The sequence below is a fragment of the Solanum tuberosum genome, unplaced genomic scaffold (assembly GCF_000226075.1).
Source record: "Solanum tuberosum cultivar DM 1-3 516 R44 unplaced genomic scaffold, SolTub_3.0 scf00004, whole genome shotgun sequence".
Lineage (NCBI taxonomy): Eukaryota > Viridiplantae > Streptophyta > Magnoliopsida > Solanales > Solanaceae > Solanum > Solanum tuberosum.
The window spans coordinates 319058-340076 of NW_006238930.1; the positions used below are offsets into that span (position 1 = coordinate 319058).

The 21019-nt window shown below is 31.2% G+C and overlaps 2 protein-coding genes and 1 long non-coding RNA gene across 3 annotated transcripts; 2 read left to right on the plus strand and 1 right to left on the minus strand.

Moving 5' to 3' along the window:
- The first annotated feature begins 2202 nt into the window (after positions 1-2202).
- On the plus strand, positions 2203-4292 carry LOC102594600 (uncharacterized). Its single transcript, XR_366532.2, has 2 exons — positions 2203-2391; positions 3979-4292. It is a non-coding gene; the product is annotated as an uncharacterized lncRNA (long non-coding RNA).
- A 548-nt stretch (positions 4293-4840) lies between these two features.
- LOC102595147 (reticulon-like protein B13) lies at positions 4841-6755 on the minus strand. Its single transcript, XM_006338693.1, has 5 exons — positions 6683-6755; positions 6547-6606; positions 5978-6164; positions 5166-5377; positions 4841-5043 (listed from the first exon to the last, which is right to left on the minus strand). The coding sequence occupies exons 1-5, from the start codon at positions 6753-6755 to the stop codon at positions 4841-4843; spliced, it is 735 nt and encodes a 244-aa protein (XP_006338755.1).
- Positions 6756-11380: 4625 nt separating this feature from the next.
- On the plus strand, positions 11381-14469 carry LOC102594806 (L-ascorbate oxidase homolog). Its single transcript, XM_006338166.2, has 8 exons — positions 11381-11626; positions 11717-11826; positions 12213-12483; positions 12581-12677; positions 12779-13124; positions 13295-13660; positions 13754-13832; positions 14052-14469. The coding sequence occupies exons 1-8, from the start codon at positions 11483-11485 to the stop codon at positions 14253-14255; spliced, it is 1617 nt and encodes a 538-aa protein (XP_006338228.1). The 5' UTR covers positions 11381-11482; the 3' UTR covers positions 14256-14469.
- The last annotated feature ends 6550 nt before the right edge of the window (positions 14470-21019 follow it).

Genomic DNA, 21019 nt, shown 5'->3' on the forward strand with positions numbered 1-21019 from the left:
CCAATCAAAACTGGCCACGTAGGGCTAATTAATATTTCTTTCTTTTAGTCATCATCATCATACTATATAAGTGGTGGTTCCCTTGGACTACCAAGGGTATTCCCGTCATTTTCTTCCTTAAAAGAGCTCCTCAAATACTACCAAACCAATCAAAAATGGCCACGTAGGGCTAATTAATATTTCTTTCTTTTAGCACTTTTTTTTTTCTCTCAAATACTACCAAACCAATAAAAAATGGCCACATAGGGCAAATTAATATTTCTTTCTTTTAGCACTTTTTTTTTTCTCTCAAATACTACCAAACCAATAAAAAATGGCCACATAGGGCAAATTAATATTTCTTTCTTTTAGCACTTTTTTTTTTCTCTCAAATACTACCAAACCAATAAAAAATGGCCACATAGGGCAAATTAATATTTCTTTCTTTTAGCACTTTTTTTTGCTTCTTCACACGTGTTATTGTGGCAGACTGCATGTCATCATCATCATCATACCTCATCATCATCATACTTTATACTTCTCCGGGCTAACCCATCGCTGGCCCCCTAAACTTGGCATCAACTTTCACTTAGACACCTCAATTAGGCGATGTTCATTTTAGACACCTTATGTAGAGTTTCGTTATGTTATTTTGACACTTTTCGCTGACTCAACATAGCATGTGTGTTACACGAATTTTATGCGCGTGCAACACTCTTTTTTTCTTGAAAAATATTTTTGCTCTCTTCTTCTTCCTCACTCTTCTCTTCCTGTAACTTCTCTACCTTCCATCACCCAACATCACCATACAACTTTTTGAAAAAATTCTGCAAAACTTTGTTGGGTTATATTAGAATCCAATTTCTTCAACAAAAGAGTCAATTTCTTTAGCAACCTCATCAGAAAAAATGAAGATCATCAGCATTCTCTAAGAATTTGCAACTCTTTTTCTTTTTAAAATCAAATCACATAAAGTTTAAGCTCTTCTACATTAATGTTGTCTGCTACTATAACTAAAAAACTCCCGCCCCCAATAATAATGAGAAGTTCTCTTATTTTCAGTGTCTGAAACAACGAAAATTGGAGGAACAAGCTATTACATCGTCTGCATCTTCACCATTTAAATAACTAAATCCCCAACATTTTTCCATAGCATTCCTAACTAAATCCCATAACATTTCTCCATAGCATTCATAACTAAATCCCCAATTTTTGCCTCCGTCTGCATCTTCACCATTTATATAATATTGTTATTTTTGTTTCAAGATGCAGTTTTGATTTTAAAAAAAAGAAGAGGAATCAAGGAATGGATTTTAATGGATTTGAAGAAGAACAAAGAGAAAGAACAAAAACACATCAAGAAGAAGCAGAAGATGTGGGGGGGTGAGGACTAGGGTTAGATGTTTTGAAGAAAAAAAAAGAAAGTAAAAGTGAGTTTTTTAAAAATAAAATAAAATTCCACATGTCACATGTTCATTCATTTATTTATCCACGTAGGAGGCGTTTGGATACACACACTTGAGCTAGTTCTAAGAATATAAAAAAAGTGTCAAAATGACACATTGAAACCCTACATGAAGTGCCTAAAATGAACATCATTTAGTTGAAGTGTCTAAGTGAAAATTGCTGCCAAATTTAGGGGGCCACCGATGGGTTTGGCCTACTTCTCCTCTCATACTATATAAGTGGTGGTTCTCTTGGACTACCAAGGGTATTCCCGTCATTTCATCATCATCATACTATATAAGTGGTGGTTCCCTTGGACTACCAAGGGTATCCCCGTCATTTTCTTCCTTAAAAGAGCTCCTCAAATACTAGCAAACCAATCAAAAATGGCCACGTAGGGCTAATTAATATTTTTTTCTCTTAGCACTTTTTTTTTGCTCTCAAATACTACCAAACCAATCAAAAATGACGACGTAGGGTTTCCCTTGGACTACAAAGGGTATTCCCGTCATTTCCTTCCTTAAAAGAGCTCATCTAATTAATATTTTTTTCTCTTAGCACTTTTTTTTTGCTCTCAAATACTACCAAACCAATCAAAAATGGCCACGTAGGGCTAATTAATATTTTTTTCTTTTAGCACTTTTTTTTTCACGTCTTTCTTTACAACTATTTTTATCCCCACAATATGCCCGTGCCTTGCACGGGCACCCTTATCTAGTATATATTAGAAGAGTGGGTATAATTTGAGGTGTCTGCTTCACTGCTTGTGATCTTTCTTTTTTATTAGCTGAGGGTATTGTGGTAAATTCAACCTGTTGTCCACCTTCTGCTTACTCCACGTGGTTGTGTGTCCTTGGGTTTATTGTGCGTGACTCCATGTCTGCTTTCCACGAATCTTCATCTATTGAAAAGGAAAAAGGCAGAGCTATTTCTCTTCAATCTTTTCAAGTACTCTTCAATTTCAAGGTAATTTTTTCTTCTTTCCCTGCCTTCCTCTTCATTTTTTTAGATCTGATTTCTTGTGATAAGTGGTTCTCTTCAGAGCTTCATCGCATTTGGCTGAACCGATTTATAAATCTTTGGTTTTTAGATTTAGTTTTATGGGGTGATGAAGTTTGAATTTGAGAAGACGCAATAAAAAATAAAACGAACTAAACTTCAATGTTGAGACACAACCCCCAACTAATTAGAGTTCTGCCAGTTAAGTGTTTTCCTAAAAATAATAAATATGTAGATTGTTAAGTAGAAATTGTCATCAGTTACCAAAGCGGTGGTCCACATAGTAACCTTTGTATTTAACGATATCTATTCAAAGACTAATATTAGGATTAAATTAGAATACATTTTGTTAAGCCACCACAACTTGGCTATTTATATATGTAAATTGTAAAGGGAAGGAAAAGACACATTTTGCTTTTGATTAGCCATAGTTTTTGAGGAGGTTGTATGAACATATAGGGAAAAGAATTACCGTTGTGCCTTTTAGGCAAGCTTCGTGTGATGAGTTTTGTACCTGAAACTTCGCAGGTAAAAGATTAGCAATTCAACTAATTCCATAAGCATTTAGAATAACTTCATTGGAAGATTTGATAGTATAGATCATTTACAATTAGCTAATATAGTGATATAACAAGAAATTAATAACAAAAGAGATTTGTAAATAAGATATGAACTACCCCTGAGTTATGGGGAAATTCGGATGCTAAGCTTGCCCTGTCTATCGTATCGTCGGGATGGTACCTCGTTTCCTTATTCATCGTCAACCATTGCTTGATGTCTGCCTCTGCAATCAAGCGTTCCGCTGCAACCCACACACACAAGTATGTGATAAACATGTGCATCGAGGTTGGAGCATATAGGCTCACACTTGGTGTCCTTCAGAAAAATTTGTATTCCTGCAGTCCAATGTTGTTAGTGTCATTTTCCTATATGTACCACATATATTGCTTCATTATTGATGCTCTTCTTATTTTAACGTAATTCCAATGAGAAGTAGTATTTGTTTTGCTTAAAGAGGCTGAAGTGTCCATTCCTTCCATGATCAAGTGATTTTAAGTACTACCAGGCATCCTCCCACTTTCATCCATCTTTATTACGTTATGTTTCCATCACAATCAAAATGCATCAGTATAATCCTTGCACTAACAAAAATCTATTTGAATCTATCTAATTCTCAGCTCATCGATCAGTTTAATGCATATGCACCTATAAAAGGAATAAGTGTGTTTTATGTTCGTATAGTTTGATTGTTATATTAATTCCTCCTGTTCACATAAAAGACATTTTTGTTACACTCGAAAATTATGACTTACCTGGCTAAAATTTTGGATTCATATCGATGGGCACTTGATTGAGTAATTTCCAAGTTTGTTTTTTCTTCTACAAAATTCTTAGTGGCTAAATAGATGGTTCATCTGTATATGTATGATGCCACCTAATGACAATGTTGGACTACACTCCTCTCTTTTCTAAAAGAGAGTAGATTGTACATGTTAAGATCTGTTATATTTATTTAATTCCACTCTTAGTTGTGATGACATTTTCTCTGTGTAGCGTACCAAAAATGAAGAGGCATAACACTTGAAGAGGCCCTACTACTAAAGTAATTCCACATGACAAGTTTCCGTTTCATTGTTAGAATGAATTTTTTTCCAGTTTAGAGAATATTAGTTTATTCATAGATGTATACGTGGTTATAGTGTCATTGTGTTATTTGGCAACTCTTCCCCTCTATGTGGGGAAAACTCAAATAACCATATTGGTTCCTTCAGAGATGTATAGTTATTAATTAATAACATTCAAGTAGCATGAGGTGGTTATAGTGTCACAATTATGTTATTGGCAAAATTGATGTATTTAAGCTATCATACATTTTTTAAGGAATTGTATCTTAGTCATGACATAATTAATCATGTTTGCTGAAAATATGTTGAAATCTTTTTGCTTGAGATTTCAGTCTCAATGTATGATTAGTTAACATTAGTTGAAGGAAAAGTTTCTTCGTTCAAAAGTAACTGCCATTCTAAATAAGGACTGTGTTGCATAGCTCGGAGGATATCAGTACGATCCTCTATTACTTGTCAACACATGCTTATTTGATATGTTTTAGTAATAAACACATCTTATCTGGAATCAACTTTCCCCTTTAAAAGCCAATCTTATCACTTGGAAAGTGAAATTGCACTCTCTACTTAGTTTAGTGACATAATTTATGCAAATAATACTCAACGCAACAGCCAAAAATCATTTGGAAACACGCTTGTCACAGAAGTATATTATCTAGTCTAGTTACAAGAGTAAGCAGACGAGAACTCCAATCCTATATGGTGATCATTTGTAAAAACCTTGAAATCAATTTATTATTACTAATAATAACCAAGTAAAAACAAACTAAAAATATACTAATATATACCGACTACTCGTTTTTTTTCTTCTTCTGCTGCAGCTTGCTCTTCATTTTCTTCACCCTCTCCGCAATGGTGCGGTAATACATGTGACATCTCTCCATCACCGCGCTGTTATATATGTGGCATCGGACCCTTACTCGCTGCCCCAAGTCCTTAATCTTGTCTTCATATTTCACATATACAACTGGTACAGTCAACCCCACCACAATCCCTGCATTACCAGATATACTCCTTAAACCCACACACTTATATAGTACTAAAACATAAGTACGTAGGTAAATTAGTAGACTGATTATTACTACTTAATCATCATATAAGTAGTGTAGTAATTACCAATGTAGAGAAGCGTAAGTAAATCTAAGTAACTTGCCACAACCGAAAGCAATCCCAAAGAAGCTAGAGTCCCCGCAAAGACGAACCACTCTCTCTTGGTACTCACGCTAAACAGAAACCTCAAGCTATTCTCAACCGATTCACGAAATTTGGTGCCTGCGTCCACAACTGATTCATCGCTTATGTACATCCTTGACATGTCTAGGGGATCTCTGCAAAAATGTATCACCACATTATTAGCTGATTCTCATGCTCATATATATATAAGAGGCGAAAACACTCTTCTCTATTGGTATCATTCAAATGCAAAGATAGGCCTGATTGAAATAAAAATAATGACACTCTTTAGGAATATCAACATAGCGCTAAGAGCCTAATGCGTTAGTTTCACAATGACCGATAATACTGAAATAGAGCAGTACTATTTTTGATTTTTTGTCACTTCATCACTTTATAATAACTGCACTTCACCCCTGAACAATTGTCACAAAATCAATTTCATCCCAGTAACAGAATTTTCCCATACAGACAAAATGATCTATACCCATTAGCTAATCGAGGCAAAGTTACGTTAGTTCAATAATTTTAATATGGTAAAAAACAATTTTTTGACTTTACTTATGTTTTACCTATGTGTTTAGAGTGGGTGAGGCTTAGTCATTTTATTGTTACCAAAGAGTAGTAGTATTGCAGTTTTTATTTATTTATCATAGCGAAAAAAGTTTAACTTACTACTAAATCCCACATAACATAAAGCATTTATGTTAAAAAGAGAAAATAAAGAAATCTTAGCTGCTTAAGCGGTAGCTTACTTTCCCAAGAGCATATGTATGTTACCCCATAAAAAGGTGAAAGCGATCACGAACATGGCGATCCATGAAAACAGCGTTATAAAGGTTAATCCATAGACTTCAAGTCCCAGCCATATCGCTGTAGCTGCTAATAGTGCAACAACACTATAACTCTTCCTCTTCCATAAAATTACATCTCTGATTATATCTGAAAATATATATAACATTCATCTTAATTAGCGACTTCCGAGGTGAGAAAAAAAAAGAAAAGGGTGAAGGCCAGAGGGCTAGGTAGGCTTTAGCATATGTTTTTGGCCCAAAACATAAATATGTTGCGCGACAAATTCATTAATTATATACAAAAATTAAATTCAGAGCCAAATTACTAATTAACCAAGAATATGATGCAGAAATTGTAGTTAATATAATTCCTGGATTCTCAAATATTATATAAATTAAAATGCTAGTGTTATCATTTTCAACATGTAAGACACTGGAATAAAGCTTTAACAAAAAGAGATTTAGTTGAAATCAGATTAAAATAACCTGAAATTACACAGGAAATATGAAGTGATGGAATATATATAAACCTGTACTAGTTTTGCCAACATCAGGTGTTGGAGAGGCTGTTGAAGTCTGCAGGTTGGACTCTGCAAAGAAACAAAAAAATTACGTAGTACTGTATTAGAGAAAAAGGCACAATTCAAGCGATCGAATTATATTAACCTGAATGGTTTTCAAGTTGAGGAGTTGGTGAAGGTGGGGGAGAATCTGTTGAAGTAGTAGTACTGATCTGCATATTGAAGGCTGGAATTGTTAAGAGAAATTGGACAAATGTGAAGGTCAATTTTTAAAGAGTCAGGCATTCCAGATAAACACATAACAACAGATGTGAAGGAAACGTGGAGGGCATGCAGGGATTGTGGCTGCTTCTAAGTAAAAAACCATTATATTATATGTCGTAAGAATGGCCTCGCTAGCTATATTGAGGAAATGTTATCGAGAAAAAAAAACCAAAATAACTGAAAAATGGATACTACCTTTAGTCCATATATATTAACTGAAATGTTCTTAAATATTTTTCTTAAGAATGTGTCATAATTTACGCTTAATATGAATGAAGGGAGTAATTTTTAGTGTGGAGTTAAAATGACATGTTTGAATACATTCAATTACAAACTTTAAAACTGGCTATTCGTGAACTTTCCCCATATAGGATATTTTGGGCCTGATAAAAGGCCCAGTCCGTAGCACAAATGGTTTTCCAACTCCTAGAGGTCTGTACACATCCCAAAGCTGCGTCAAGACTCGAGATGTTCTGAAAGTATAATTACGTGTGTTTGCTAGAGTTTTTTGGAATAATATTCTTAACAAAAACAGCTAAGAGTTCTTTTTTAAAGTCCGCTGATATTCTTTTCGTTCCATATTAGTTGATCATTTGCTTATATCAAGAAATCATAAATAAAAAGATAATTTTACTAATTTATCCCTTAAAAAGCTTCTTGGAAATTTTACAAACAAATGTGGGCATTTTCAAAAACAAAAAATAAAAATTGCAAGGGTAATATAGAAAAAATTTATTAATGCTTTCTTGATTTAGTAAAGTAGACAACTAATATAAAACAACTATTTTTAGTAAGATGATCAACTAATATGAGAGAAGAAAGTAGTAAAGAATGTGAAGGCAAAAGAATTTCTTGCATCCAAGTGGTACAATGCAAAATTCCACAAAACTCCAAGTGGAACTTTTTTTCCAAGTGGTACATTACAAAATTCCACAACCTCAAGTGGAAATCCAAGAAAACGTCGATGACTTTGTCAATAGTATGCCCACATGATGGCCCTTCCAATTGCAACTTAAAAAAAATATTGAGTATCCAACTTGCTTTGATCGTACTTATTAATTTTCTTTAATTTGTTCTCTGGGACTCAAAAAATAACAAGTAACTTTGATGTAAAGGAGCAATAAGATTGAAAAATATCATTTATTATCTCTCATTTGTACGCTAAATCTTTTATAATTTGATACTTTAATGCGTAAAGGAAATGAAGAGGTGTATTATATCCACATACATAATAATGAAGAATTACATCGATTTGTTGGTACATGAAATGAAAATTGACCTGACGTTAAAAAAGTTATTATAAATAAATTATAATAAAAATGTAAGGGGTAATATTATACATTATAGAAAATATCAATGTTATGAGATAAAATTTAAGAGGAGATCTCTGATTATTATCCCTTAAAACAAAATCAAAGAGAATAATCTTCAACTTAAAACATTATACTATAAGGAAAAGGAAAAGGAAAAGGCACGTCTTCCTTCCTTTTTACCGTGATTTTTTTGTTTTTTTTTCCTCCTTTGTTTTTTCTCCATTTTATTTGTTATATATTTGAATTTATGTCACCCTTATCAATTTTATTTTGTATTATATTTTTAAAAATATTTATATTAAGAATAAACTATGAGGAAAATATTAAAAATAATAATAATTTATTTTTTAAAATAATGAACAAGTGCTTACTCTAATTTCTCTCTTTCCACTTTATTTTTCTACCTCTCCTTGCCCTTTTTATTTTAAATTATTTTTTCGAAAAAGGTATTTGGGGTGCCCCCTAAATTGGAAGCATGGCGGTGGGAAAAACCTTTTCCGTGTGGCACCCAACTCCTATACAAATCACATGGCTCCCCATCATTCACTACCAAATAATCCTTTTCCAAATTAACTATCCAATTAGGAATAATATTATACTAATTAATCATGATTTTTTTGCTAACCACCATAGTTAATTAATTTCTTTATCTAATTCCTTGTTATAAAAGATTCTATGAACTCGATAGCTGTTTATTATTGTAAATGATTGTCATTTGCCAGTAATGATGTTGAGTTAAAAGCTAAGCATTAAGATCAGTGATTGAAGCTCTAAATTAATACCACGCCACATAAACTTCTCCATTTATATAATGTCTTTGACTTTAATTTCTGTCTATTATAATGCTGAAAAATGCAACTGTTGTTTTATGATATGTGATGATTATACAAGAGAGGAAAGATGTTAAAAGAACTAATTATAGTAAAACAATCTATATAGAAGTTCTTGTTAATTGATTACACCAACATTTGTTAATTACCGAGCATAATTCAATTTTCTATTTGTCATATGATCATTTATTCTATCAACAAATGAGAACTTCAAATTCATATTGTTATATTTCTCGTGAGAGCGAGAAAATAAGTCACTAGCCCATGAAATTATAATCTACCTAATTCATCCAAGAGTGGCTGATTACTAACTTGCTAGCTTATTTATTAACTTGGCTCATTTCAATCCAACAAATTTGGATTGATATCAACTAACTCAAAATGATCTATGATAAATATTGTTAAAATGTCTTTAAATAGTTTTTTTAATTTTTTTTTTTTTTTGATGTACTATTTATAATCTTGATAAAAAAAATTATTAAATAAATAAATAAAACAATTAAAAATTAATAATAATTGGACAAAGATTTTGATATGTTTTTAAGCTCATTTCAACTTAACTCATTTTGATCCGCTCAAATTCAGTCTTTTCCACTAATTTGGCACTTATAGGCTATATCTATCATATGCAATTGTTAGTAGTATAATAAATATTTCTAATCCCAATTTAGGCTCGCTTTTAAAATAATGCTTCTTGCGTTTAAATAGAAATGGGTTCAATTAATTATTTATTTATTTAAAGAAGTTGACAATTGTTCAAATAAAAATGGAACCTATATTTAGATTCCATAATAAGATAATGAAAATAATGGTTAGACTAGACAATTATTTATTTTTCAATTTTAAGTGGACTTTTTTAAATACTAAATTAGAAAGTACCAAGATACTCGACAGATAGAACCTGTAGTACGTAGTATTTTACTTGGATCATAATCCTTAGACAGTTCATTATTACTAGTAATATGGGAGGACATTAATTGCTTTGACTTTACTAATCTGCCAAGAGGCAGGAGTCCCTTTGAAATCATTGTAGATTCAACAATTATTTATTACTTATAAAATTTACTCTCTAAATATTATGTTAAAAAATAAATCTTTTTTCGAGAACTATATCGTTAAATAAAATGGTAAGATGTTTATTTTTTTGAAAGTAGTGAAAACTTACAACAGTAAGATGTTGGCAGATTTTTAAATTTAGTGTGAATTTAGAGAAGCAGAAATTTATTAATTAGAAGAAAAATTATATAAAAAAAAAAAGAAAAGAGATGAAGCTATTTGGATTCTCAATTCTGATTTCTGACCATGCAATATACATGTGAAAGCTGACATCGATTCTCTTCGAAATAACAACTGACTATACATTTTTAAAATTTTTAAATATTCAGACGCACTAAAGGGAGAACGACAAAAAAAAAATAGTAATAAAAGAATATTTTCTTTTAAAAATAAAAATAAAAATGGCCGCTGTAAATTAATAGCAAGTTGGATTGGTTTTAAATATTTTCATATGGCTCACGTCCTTGTATTCAAATCTCACAACAATAAAACAGTACCAATTAAACTCAACCTCTAGCTACTATCTTTATTTATGTACTTCACATATTAAAAGGCAATAAAAAGAAGTAGATGCATTTATATTTAAATTTTATAAATACATGACTAACGAAATAAAAATATTTTAATATGATTAGGTAGCTTATAAAATAGTTTCCGATGAATCTTAGCCATTAATTATATGTATATCTCCAAGATAAACATTAATTGGTAAAAATGATACTAAGAAATACGTAAATCTCTACGATAGTCTTAATTAGTAAAATGATGCTTCTAATTACTAGCTAGTATCACATGGTCAAAAGTTAAAAAGGTAAAACTAACCACCAAATAGTAGTTTACAACCCTTTTCTTTTCTGCTCAAATCTCGACTAATTCGAATTCGCGTTGAGAAAACCTAAAACGTTCCCTAATAAAAATAAATTTGTACCCAGAGTACTCAAAGCTGAAGTCTCTGAATGAAGGAGTACTTATCACTCTATCGTAACAATATTGATAATTTACAACTAACTATGAGCTTATCATTGTTAAGTGAAAAAATTAGGTGAGAATATATAGAAATTAACCGTGATAAAGATGAAAAAAAGAGGTGAGAAAGCATAGAAATTTTAAACATTTTCTAAAAAATGATTGAGTCGGTCTAATATTTGACAGGATGGACGGCGAGATTTATGGGGGATTTAAGTTTCAACTTTATATTTTTTGCCATTTTTACAATTTTTCCAGTCTTCTTTACAACTAGCGAAAAAAAAGAGTGAATCCAAAGTAAAAGAAAGATGGTAAGTAGTTATTAGCAATAATAACGCGGAATCGCGTGAAGTGCGCCGAATATGAAAGTTGGCATCAACTATATAGGCACACCCAGTGGAGCTCTTTTTTGGAAACTTCCTCAAATACTATTTATGTCTAATTCTCACTAGATCTATCATACATTTCTTCATTCATTCTTTCTATTTTTACAACTATTCTTTAAGCATTGCTCCAATGGGGAATGTTGCACTTTTTCATTTGATTTGTGGAATCTTCATATTTTGGAGTGTTTCTGTGGTGAAAGCAGAGGATACTTATAAATATTTCACATGGACTGCTACTTATGGAACTCTTTCTCCTCTTGGTGTTCCTCAACAGGTTGTTATTTATTGTTTTTATTCGTATTTTGTACTGCTAGCTGGTATTGTTGATCAAGAACTTGAATTTCTGATGAGTTTGAACTTATAGGTGATCCTCATTAATGGACAATTTCCTGGTCCAAGACTCGACCTCGTCACAAATGACAATGTAATCCTCAATCTGATTAATAAGTTGGATGAGCCTCTTCTGTTGACATGGTGAGTATTTTTTCAAATCTGTTCCCGATATGTATGCTTATATAATGCTGATCATTGCTTGAATTTGGTCTAGACATTATCTCATAAAATCAATGCAGGTAAGTCATGACATTCAAAAAGAGTAGTATTTTGTTGACATTTTTGAGCGGCATCCTCCTATAATAGTTAGCAGTATTACTGTGCTGAGGAAAGAAAAGGACAGTTTCGAAAAAAAGATTTCTATGAGCTGAGGGATATACTGCTTTTTACTATCTCATTTACACTGTGGGAATCAACATAGGCTGATTTAACTATCGGATAAAGAAGTAGATTTTCTGTTGCTTTTTTTGTCATAGAAATATTGGGGAAGAGTTGGAACTGTAGACTTACATGTCTGTCCTGTTTAGGAATGGAATCAAACAAAGAAAGAATTCTTGGCAAGATGGAGTTTTGGGAACAAATTGTCCCATTCCTATAAATTCAAATTACACTTACAAGTTCCAAACAAAAGACCAGATTGGAAGTTACACATACTTCCCTTCAACTCAATTGCATAGAGCTGTTGGAGGTTTCGGAGCACTTAACGTGTATGCGAGATCTGTGATCTCCGTTCCATATGCTAAACCTGCTGGAGATTTCAGTTTACTTATTGGTGATTGGTACAAGAGCAGCCATAAGGTGAGCCTCATGCCTGACTGTTATAGAAAAGTCTGACCATGGAAGAGTTTGTTGTTCAATTTTGTGATGTTCTCAATATTCTGTTTGGTACTTGCAGGTATTGAGGCAAATATTGGACTCAGGGAGGTCTCTTCCTTATCCAAATGGCCTCCTAATAAATGGACAGAAGCAGTCTACCTTCAGTGGTGATCAAGGTCATTCTCAACACTTATCTGATATGGTCTTTGATTTACTGAATTGAAACTAATCCTCAAACAGAACAACTCATTAACACCGCTTATCTTTTCATCTTCAGGAAAGACATATATGTTCAGGATTTCAAATGTAGGCTTGAAAAATTCCATCAACTTCAGAATTCAGGGCCATAAGATGAGGGTTGTCGAGGTTGAAGGATCCCACGTCTTGCAGAACTTCTATGATTCTCTTGATGTCCATGTTGGTCAATCTATGTCTGTCCTTGTCACGTTGGATCAGCCTCCGAAGGACTACTACATTGTTGCTTCTACAAGGTTCTCCAGGATAAATTTTACTGCCACTTCAGTTCTCCACTACACTAATTCTCAGACACCCGTTTCTGGACCCATGCCACCTGCTCCAGCTGGCCAAATGCATTGGTCTATGTTGCAAGCCAGAACATTTAGGTACCTTTTTAATCCACAAGAAGTCTCATGTGCACTCACTGTTTTCTTGCACTACTATATTATTGAACTACACCTTCAGATATTTATAGATTTCATGAATAGTTGGTACTTGATAACTAGAATTGTTTATAGTTTTCCATGGCCTAATTGTCTTTTTGTCTGAATTGAAGGTGGAATCTGACATCAAATGCAGCTAGGCCAAATCCTCAGGGTTCATTCCATTATGGAAAAATTACAATATCAAGGACTTTTGTTATGGCTAATTCAGCACCTCTTATCAATGGAAAGCTGAGATATGCTGTCAATAGTGTCTCTTATGTTAATCCTGATACTCCACTAAAGCTTGCTGATCACTTCAACATCCCCGGAGTGTTCAACTTGAACTCCATTCAAGCTTATCCCTCTGGTGGTTCGCCTTACTTAGGCACAGCTGTATTTCCAACTTCTCACCATGATTTCATCGAAATTGTTTTCCAAAACGATGAGGCCACCATGCAATCCTGGCATCTTGATGGCTATGATTTCTGGGTTGTAGGGTATGTCATAACACTTCAAAACATTTCCATTTCTCCTTGTTATATAACAGTGGAAATTCGTTCTAATCCTCACCTATTGCTATTAATCTGCAGTTTCGGATCTGACAAATGGACACAAGCAAGTAGAAATAAGTACAATCTTGTTGATGCTCTGACTAGACATACTACACAGGTAAATGCAACAATTTAACCAATGCACCAACTGTGTTAAAAACGATTTTGCACAATCGTGTTACTTATAAGGTCATTGATTGGAAATATGGTACACACGGTAACTAACATACTATAACATGTTAAACTACACTGATCGTGTAGAAATATCTTAACACTAACGTGTATATAACTTAAAAATGATTATCATTCTAAGCACGATGTGAAATGGTTCTTGCAGGTATATCCCAAATCCTGGACTGCCATATTGGTGTCCTTGGACAACCAAGGAATGTGGAATTTGAGATCAGCTATGTGGGATAGACAATATCTTGGACAACAAGTGTACCTCAGAGTGTACGACCCAACCCCAAGTCTAGCTAATGAATATGACATACCAACTAATGCTCTTCTTTGTGGCAAAGCTGCTGGTAGACATACTTAATTTGATGAGTCTTATACATAGGCTTTTGTTTTTACTGGTCATGAGAGGTTGACTAGGAGAGATTGCGGCATAACATAACACTTGGCCGCTTATGTTGTAATCACATACCTTTGTATTTTAATTTTTTTTAGTTGTTGGCTACACTAGTTTTTGAAATGCAACTAATACGAAGTTAATAGTAAGATAAATTTCTATGCAAGTTCTAACGAGCAAACAATTGTGTTCAAAGTTACTGCGCATACTTGGAACCTTTCTTTTACCTTTATCCTTACCAAGCCTTCCATCTTAAGAACGATCAAAGTTATATATACAATCAATGTAAGAAATTTTTCTTACATTATGCGTTACACACTATATTAGGTAAAGGTGACATGATGGTTGATCTATTAAAATTAGCTAATAACAATTTGGGAAAATTATGCAGAATAACAAACATTTAGCCTATATTAGGTACTCTAGCTACATTTGCTTGATTTGTATAATTTGTCTGATTTGTATAAATTCAGAATTTGTATAATTATGTTCCTAATTATATAAATCCAGAATTTTGTATATGCATATCCTATCTATTTGTAAATTTATGAAAAATTCATAATAAATTACTCTGTTTGTATATTGGCAAGCGAAATATACAAACGGAGTTTTGAAAAAATTCTAAATGTAAAATTACAAAATTTGTATATACTTACCCTATTTGTATATTCACAAGCGATATACAAACGGGAAGAATATACAAACCGCAGTCTCCATAGCAAACGAAACTATAGCTATGGAGGAGCGCAATTAACGAAGCTATAACTATAGAGCCTTATTATGTCTACTATGTTTGCTATTTCTAAAATTTTCATAAGTGGGCCGAGTACAGTAGACTAAATTGGTAATGGGCCAACTATTCTTACTTAGTGGGCCAAGAAATAGTATTTGGGAAATTTGGGCTTGGTAGACTACAACTACAAAGGTGACCAGAAATTTGAGCATAGAGTAACCCCACTGCTATTTAGGTTGTCTTTGTTGTCCAAAACCAACAGACAATTTGATTTCTAATCCCAATCTCAAAGTACTTCTTTGTGTCTTGATAATGGTTTTATTTATTTATTCTATTGCTTTTTTTTCTCTCTACTTTATTTCATGAGATTAAAGTCAACAAAAGAATTAGGACCCTAATTTATATCTGTGAACAAAATTTTAAAATATAAAGAAGATTTCTGAATTTTATGGCTTTAAACTAAATAATTCTTCCACATGATACAAACAATTTTTTCATGTCGAATATGGGACTCTTTTATAAAATGTAGGATGATGGATCTTTAATTGTAAAATTTAAACGTTTGAGTCAAGTTTAATACTTAAAAATATGAAATCTTACTTTTTTTTAGAATTTAAAATTTAAAATTTAAGATTGAAATATTATGCAGTTTCATGAACAATATTGATTTCAAATCAAAATTTGAAATTAAGGCATAGCCAAACGCCTACTTATATATATATATATATATATATATATATATATATTTCAAAAAAATTCTCGCCCCAATATTTATTTATTTAAAAAAAAGGCATTTCAATTACTTGCTTATTTTGAGGAGAGATAGAGAAATTGTTAAAAACTTGTTATGATAAATGGATAGGATAAGAGAATACTAGTTGTCTTGTCTACCACTACTTTTTATCATTGTACTTGTACGGAAAATTTTATTATGAATGAGACACAAATATAATGTGGTTGGTAATGCTTGTATGAGGCTCCATTTATTGTTTGACAAGTGAATAATTGGATTCCATTTAAAAAAAATTACCCATGCTTATCTTTCTCTCTCTTCATTTATGACGTTTTCCCTCTCTCCTACTTTTTTATTTTTATTTTTGTTTGATTTCTTTTTCAAATTGTTCCAAATTTTTCACCACCATATTTTAATACAACAATTTTATTCATGGAAAGTATAAAATTAAAAAATTCTTGCCTGATTAATTCTGTTTCTAACATATTAACATTATTTTTTCATGTCGATACTAATTATTTATATTGCTAATAATAGTTATATAAAATTATTTATTAATTACAAATTAAGATATAATTAATTACAAAGTTTCTATGTTATTATAACATTAATTCTCTTTGAAAGTGTAGATAAAATTTATTAAAAAATAAAGGTATAAATTATAAAATTTAAAAAATAAAGGTATAAAAAAGTAAAACTATTATTTTATTTATGATTTCTTAAGAAATTCATAAAAGAAAAACAAAGAAGGTATAAAATTAATTTGTTCTTTTACTCTTCTCTCGACATTTTCATGTTTTCATAAGCACTTAAATCCATCAAATACTCTTCAATAAAAAAATATAACGGAAAGAGCATCAATGAACTTGACAAACAATTACATAAGTTTTGATACTATTTTCACGAAATTCAAAAAAATGAAAAATATCCATAAACACCTACAAAAATACATAATCATTTTGTCAATTTATACGATAATTTTATTAATAAAAATAATAATTTTATTAATTTATTCCTTAAAAGACTTTTTGCGACTTTACAAATTTTATTCATACTTTTAATAAAAAAAATTGTTAGAACTAATTTTTTGTTACTTATATCTTAATTTTATAAACGAAAAATTAAATACAAACAACTATTTATAATAATATGAATAAATAACATAGAATAGAAAAAAAAATAGAATAGAATAAAAACTTATACAGTGATCATAAAAAAATAAATCAAAATTCACTACATAAAAAAGGAAAAACATAAACTAATTATTATTAGATTAGATAAGAATGAAAAAAAAACATTTAAAAAATGGAAACAAAAAATATATTAAAATAAGTGTAAAATAAAAAAAATAAAAAAAAGAAAAAACATAAACTAGTTAGATTAGTTAAGAATGAAAAAAACATTTAAAAAAATGAAAACAAAAAATATATTAAAATAAGCGTAAAACAAAAAAAATAAGGCATAATAGATGCCCTTTGTCACTTGGCAGATGGATCCCAATCTATTTGTCAATCAAATAATGTCTCATACAAGTATGACTTGGCATACCTCATACATAATAAAAAAAATAAGGCATAATAGATGCCCTTTGTCACTTGGCAGATGGATCCCAATCTATTTGTCAATCAAATAATGTCTCATACAAGTATGACTTGACATGTCTCATACATAATAAAAATTTTGGCTTAAGTCATCTATAGTCACTTAAAGTTGTCCGCATATTTTACTTGGAGACCTTATCTTACGTTTATTCAATTGAACACCTTTATTAGTAAAAAAAATAATACCTATTGAACATTTTTTGAAAATCAATATACAAATTGTGTGTAATCCACTCGCGATGACATAACATAATAACTAATCAGAAAAAGACATGTGGCCTTGGGACATAATAGCAATTAAAAAATACATTAAAAATTAAAATTTATTTTCAGCCCCCAAAATTTTTTTTAGATAAGAATGAAAAAAAACATTTAAAAAATGGAAACAAAAAATATATTAAAATAAGTGTAAAATTAAAAACATAAACTAGTTAGATTAGTTAAGAATGAAAAAAACATTTAAAAAAAATAGAAAACAAAAAATAATATTAAAATAAGCGTAAAACAAAAAAAATAAAGGACATAATAGATGCCCTTTGTCACTTGGCAGATGGATCCCAATCTATTTGTCAATCAAATAATGTCTCATACAAGTATGACTTTCTTTGTCATACATAATAAAATTTTTGGCTTAAGTCATCCGTAGTCACTTAAAGTTATCCGTATATTTTACTTGGACACCTTATCTTACGTTTATTCAATTGAACACCTTTATTAGTAAAAAATAATATCTATTGAACATTTTTTGATAATCAATTAAAATTACAAATTGTGTGTAATCCACTCCCGATGACATGACATAATAACTAATCAGAAAAAGACATGTGGCCTTGGGACATAATAACAATTAAAAAATACATTAAAAATTTAAATTTTTTTTTCATCCCCCAAAAAAAATTTGGAAAAACCTTTCTCCCCATTTTCTTCTTTGCCAAAGACCCAGGCACCCACGCACCCGGACGTTCATCCTTTCCCAATTTCTTCTTTTCTAGTACACACAGCCGCTTCCGGCTGAAACTACCCATTCACCGATAATTATTCTCACGCCGATTACCACACACCTACCTCCTCTCCTTTAACGATTTCAAAGAAAATAATTTTAGATTCATATTAGTCTTGTCGGAAAAAATGAAGTTTCGCCGGAATTATTTTTGACTCAATTTAATTTTTATTTTTAATGAAATTCTCTTCTATAACTCAAATGAAAATCTTTATCAGTAAATTCTTTTGATTTTTTGTGTTCTGACTAATTATTAGTATTTAATGGATGCTTTTCCGATGAAGAAAACAATAATGACTACATCAATGATGGCGGCATGATGCTAGAAAGAAAGAAAGAATGAAGGATTAGATGGGAAAGAGGTGTGTCGAGGGATGGTGGCGAAGGAATTTGCCTGATGAAAATATTGGATTGAGTAGTGAAGACAAATTGGGGAAGATGATGCTAGGGATTTTTTAATTTTTTTTTTTATATGTTTAAGTTATAATTTTTCTAATGTTGATATCTCCATTTTTTGTTGGTCTGCCAAAATAAGTTTCTGGCTTCACGCGCTTCCTTAGATCCGTAATACACTCATGATGCCATGTCGTCGAAAAGTATTTAATATGTACATGTTTTGAATGGTAAAGGTATTTAATAGGTATAATTGTTAATTGAGGTGTCCATATGAATTGTGCGAACAAATTTAAGGATCCGCAGATGACTTAAGCCTAAAAAAATTTGTACTTGTACCATGTGCACCAATAAAAAGGGGTGAAACGTACTCCACAAATTAAATATCAATCCCCAGCAAATGCATCAATTATGAGAACATCGGGGTTGGTCATTGTACGGTCAAATATAGTATAACACATCAAATTTGAAAAAAAAAGAAAAGATTATTGTTATTTTGATATTATGGTATTTGATATAATTAAGATGTTTATTAGAAATTTGGAATTTTTATTATATGGATATGTGTGAATTGAAGTCAAATAAATTATGATTATCGATTTACTATAGAGCAACTTTCACATATAACAAACAAAAAAATTATATTTGTATGCTATAGCAAAGTTTGCATAATTGCGCTCCATAGCAAACATATATATGTATAATTCGCTATACATATACAATTGAAAGCTATCTATCTCGCTATACGTATATACAAAAAGAAGCAATTGTATAATTCGTTGGCTTCTCTTCAGATTTGTATAATTTCGCTGGCAGGCCATTTGTATAAATTGTTGTTAGCCTCTCGTTTGTATAAATCGTTGACAAACATAAATTATACATTATACAAACATAAAACTGGGCAGGGGAATATTTTTATTGTATAATTATAAGTGTATAGGACGAATATATATGTAATTGCATGTGTATATATAATTTTCTCTCGCTTTATACAAACACAAACACATTTTATACAATTTGCATTTTTTGTATAAAGTGAGAGAGGCGAGTGAGAGAGCGAGATATGGGAGAGTGGCGAGCGAGATCTGGGAGAGGGGATCGCTTTATACAAACATAAATTATACATTATACAAACATAAAACTGGGCAGGTGAATATTTTTATTGTATAATTATAAGTGTATAGGACGAATATATATGTATTTGCATGTGTATATACAATTTTCTCTCGCTTTATACAAACAGAAACGCAATTTATACAATTCTGTTGTATAAAGCAAGAGAGGCGAGCAGAGAGGGAGTGAGTGAGAGAGGAGAGTGGTGAGCGAGAGTTTGAGGGAGAGAAGCGCTGGCAAATAGTTTGCTACAGGACACAATTAAATCAAAGTGTGATTATATCATTTAATTTGAATTAATAGTTTGCCATTAGGTACAATTTTCCCTTTACTATATCCCAAAATATTGAAATCAAACTTTAAAATACAATATCGTACTAAATTAAATTGGCATGATAATAATACAGTAGAGTAATATTTTTAAAAACCAAAAATGGAAATTACTGGTATATACCACTAATAGGTAAACATGTTTTGAAATTTCGACATTCTATTGTATAAATATGTGTAGAGGCAGTGTTAGTGAAGGTCAATTAGCATGGACTATTATACCACTCCTCTAATCCCCAAGATATTGATCGTGAGACTTGATCGACCTAGATTAAACTGTTAGAGAGATCATGTTTTTAATTATTTACTGAATCACATTTACAATTATAAGGTACAAGAAAGATGGAATAAGTTGTTGTTTACTGTAACAGGAGTAGCCAATTGGGGAAGGCGGTAGATATTTGTGCAGCAATTTTCAGGACCATGTTAAATTTATTTTCCAACACCCTCGCCGATCCTTATGAAAATTCGGGTAAAGAATTTTAAGGATTTGGTGAAGGAATTAATGATGGACGTGGGTAAACCAAACTGGGTGGATTACTTTCCAGTGCAATAGTACATCCTCAGGGACTGAGGCGATATAATTCTCGGCTACTAAAGTTTTATTGATGGATAATACATTTATCACACATTTTAATATACTTATTATATTATAATGTGTTAATTTTTTACTAAACAAGTATAATATATTTTAAAAAACAATTATAGTACATATATATTGCATACATAATTCACTTTTAATACATATTGTAAATTTAACATATGCTATGTATTGCTATAAATGATAATAAATAAAAAGTATTGCTAAAATTAGTAATTATTAACTAA

Coding starts and splice junctions, on each gene's coding strand:
- LOC102595147 (XM_006338693.1), bottom strand. CDS start 6,755: ATGCAGATCAGTACTACTACTTCAACAGATTCTCCCCCACCTTCACCA. Junction 6,165..6,546: donor TGTTGGCAAAACTAGTACAG/GTTTATATATAT, acceptor ATATATTTTCAG/ATATAATCAGAGATGTAATT. Junction 5,044..5,165: donor ACTTACGCTTCTCTACATTG/GTAATTACTACA, acceptor CTGGTAATGCAG/GGATTGTGGTGGGGTTGACT.
- LOC102594806 (XM_006338166.2), top strand. CDS start 11,483: ATGGGGAATGTTGCACTTTTTCATTTGATTTGTGGAATCTTCATATTT. Junction 11,627..11,716: donor CTCTTGGTGTTCCTCAACAG/GTTGTTATTTAT, acceptor TTGAACTTATAG/GTGATCCTCATTAATGGACA. Junction 13,661..13,753: donor TATGATTTCTGGGTTGTAGG/GTATGTCATAAC, acceptor ATTAATCTGCAG/TTTCGGATCTGACAAATGGA.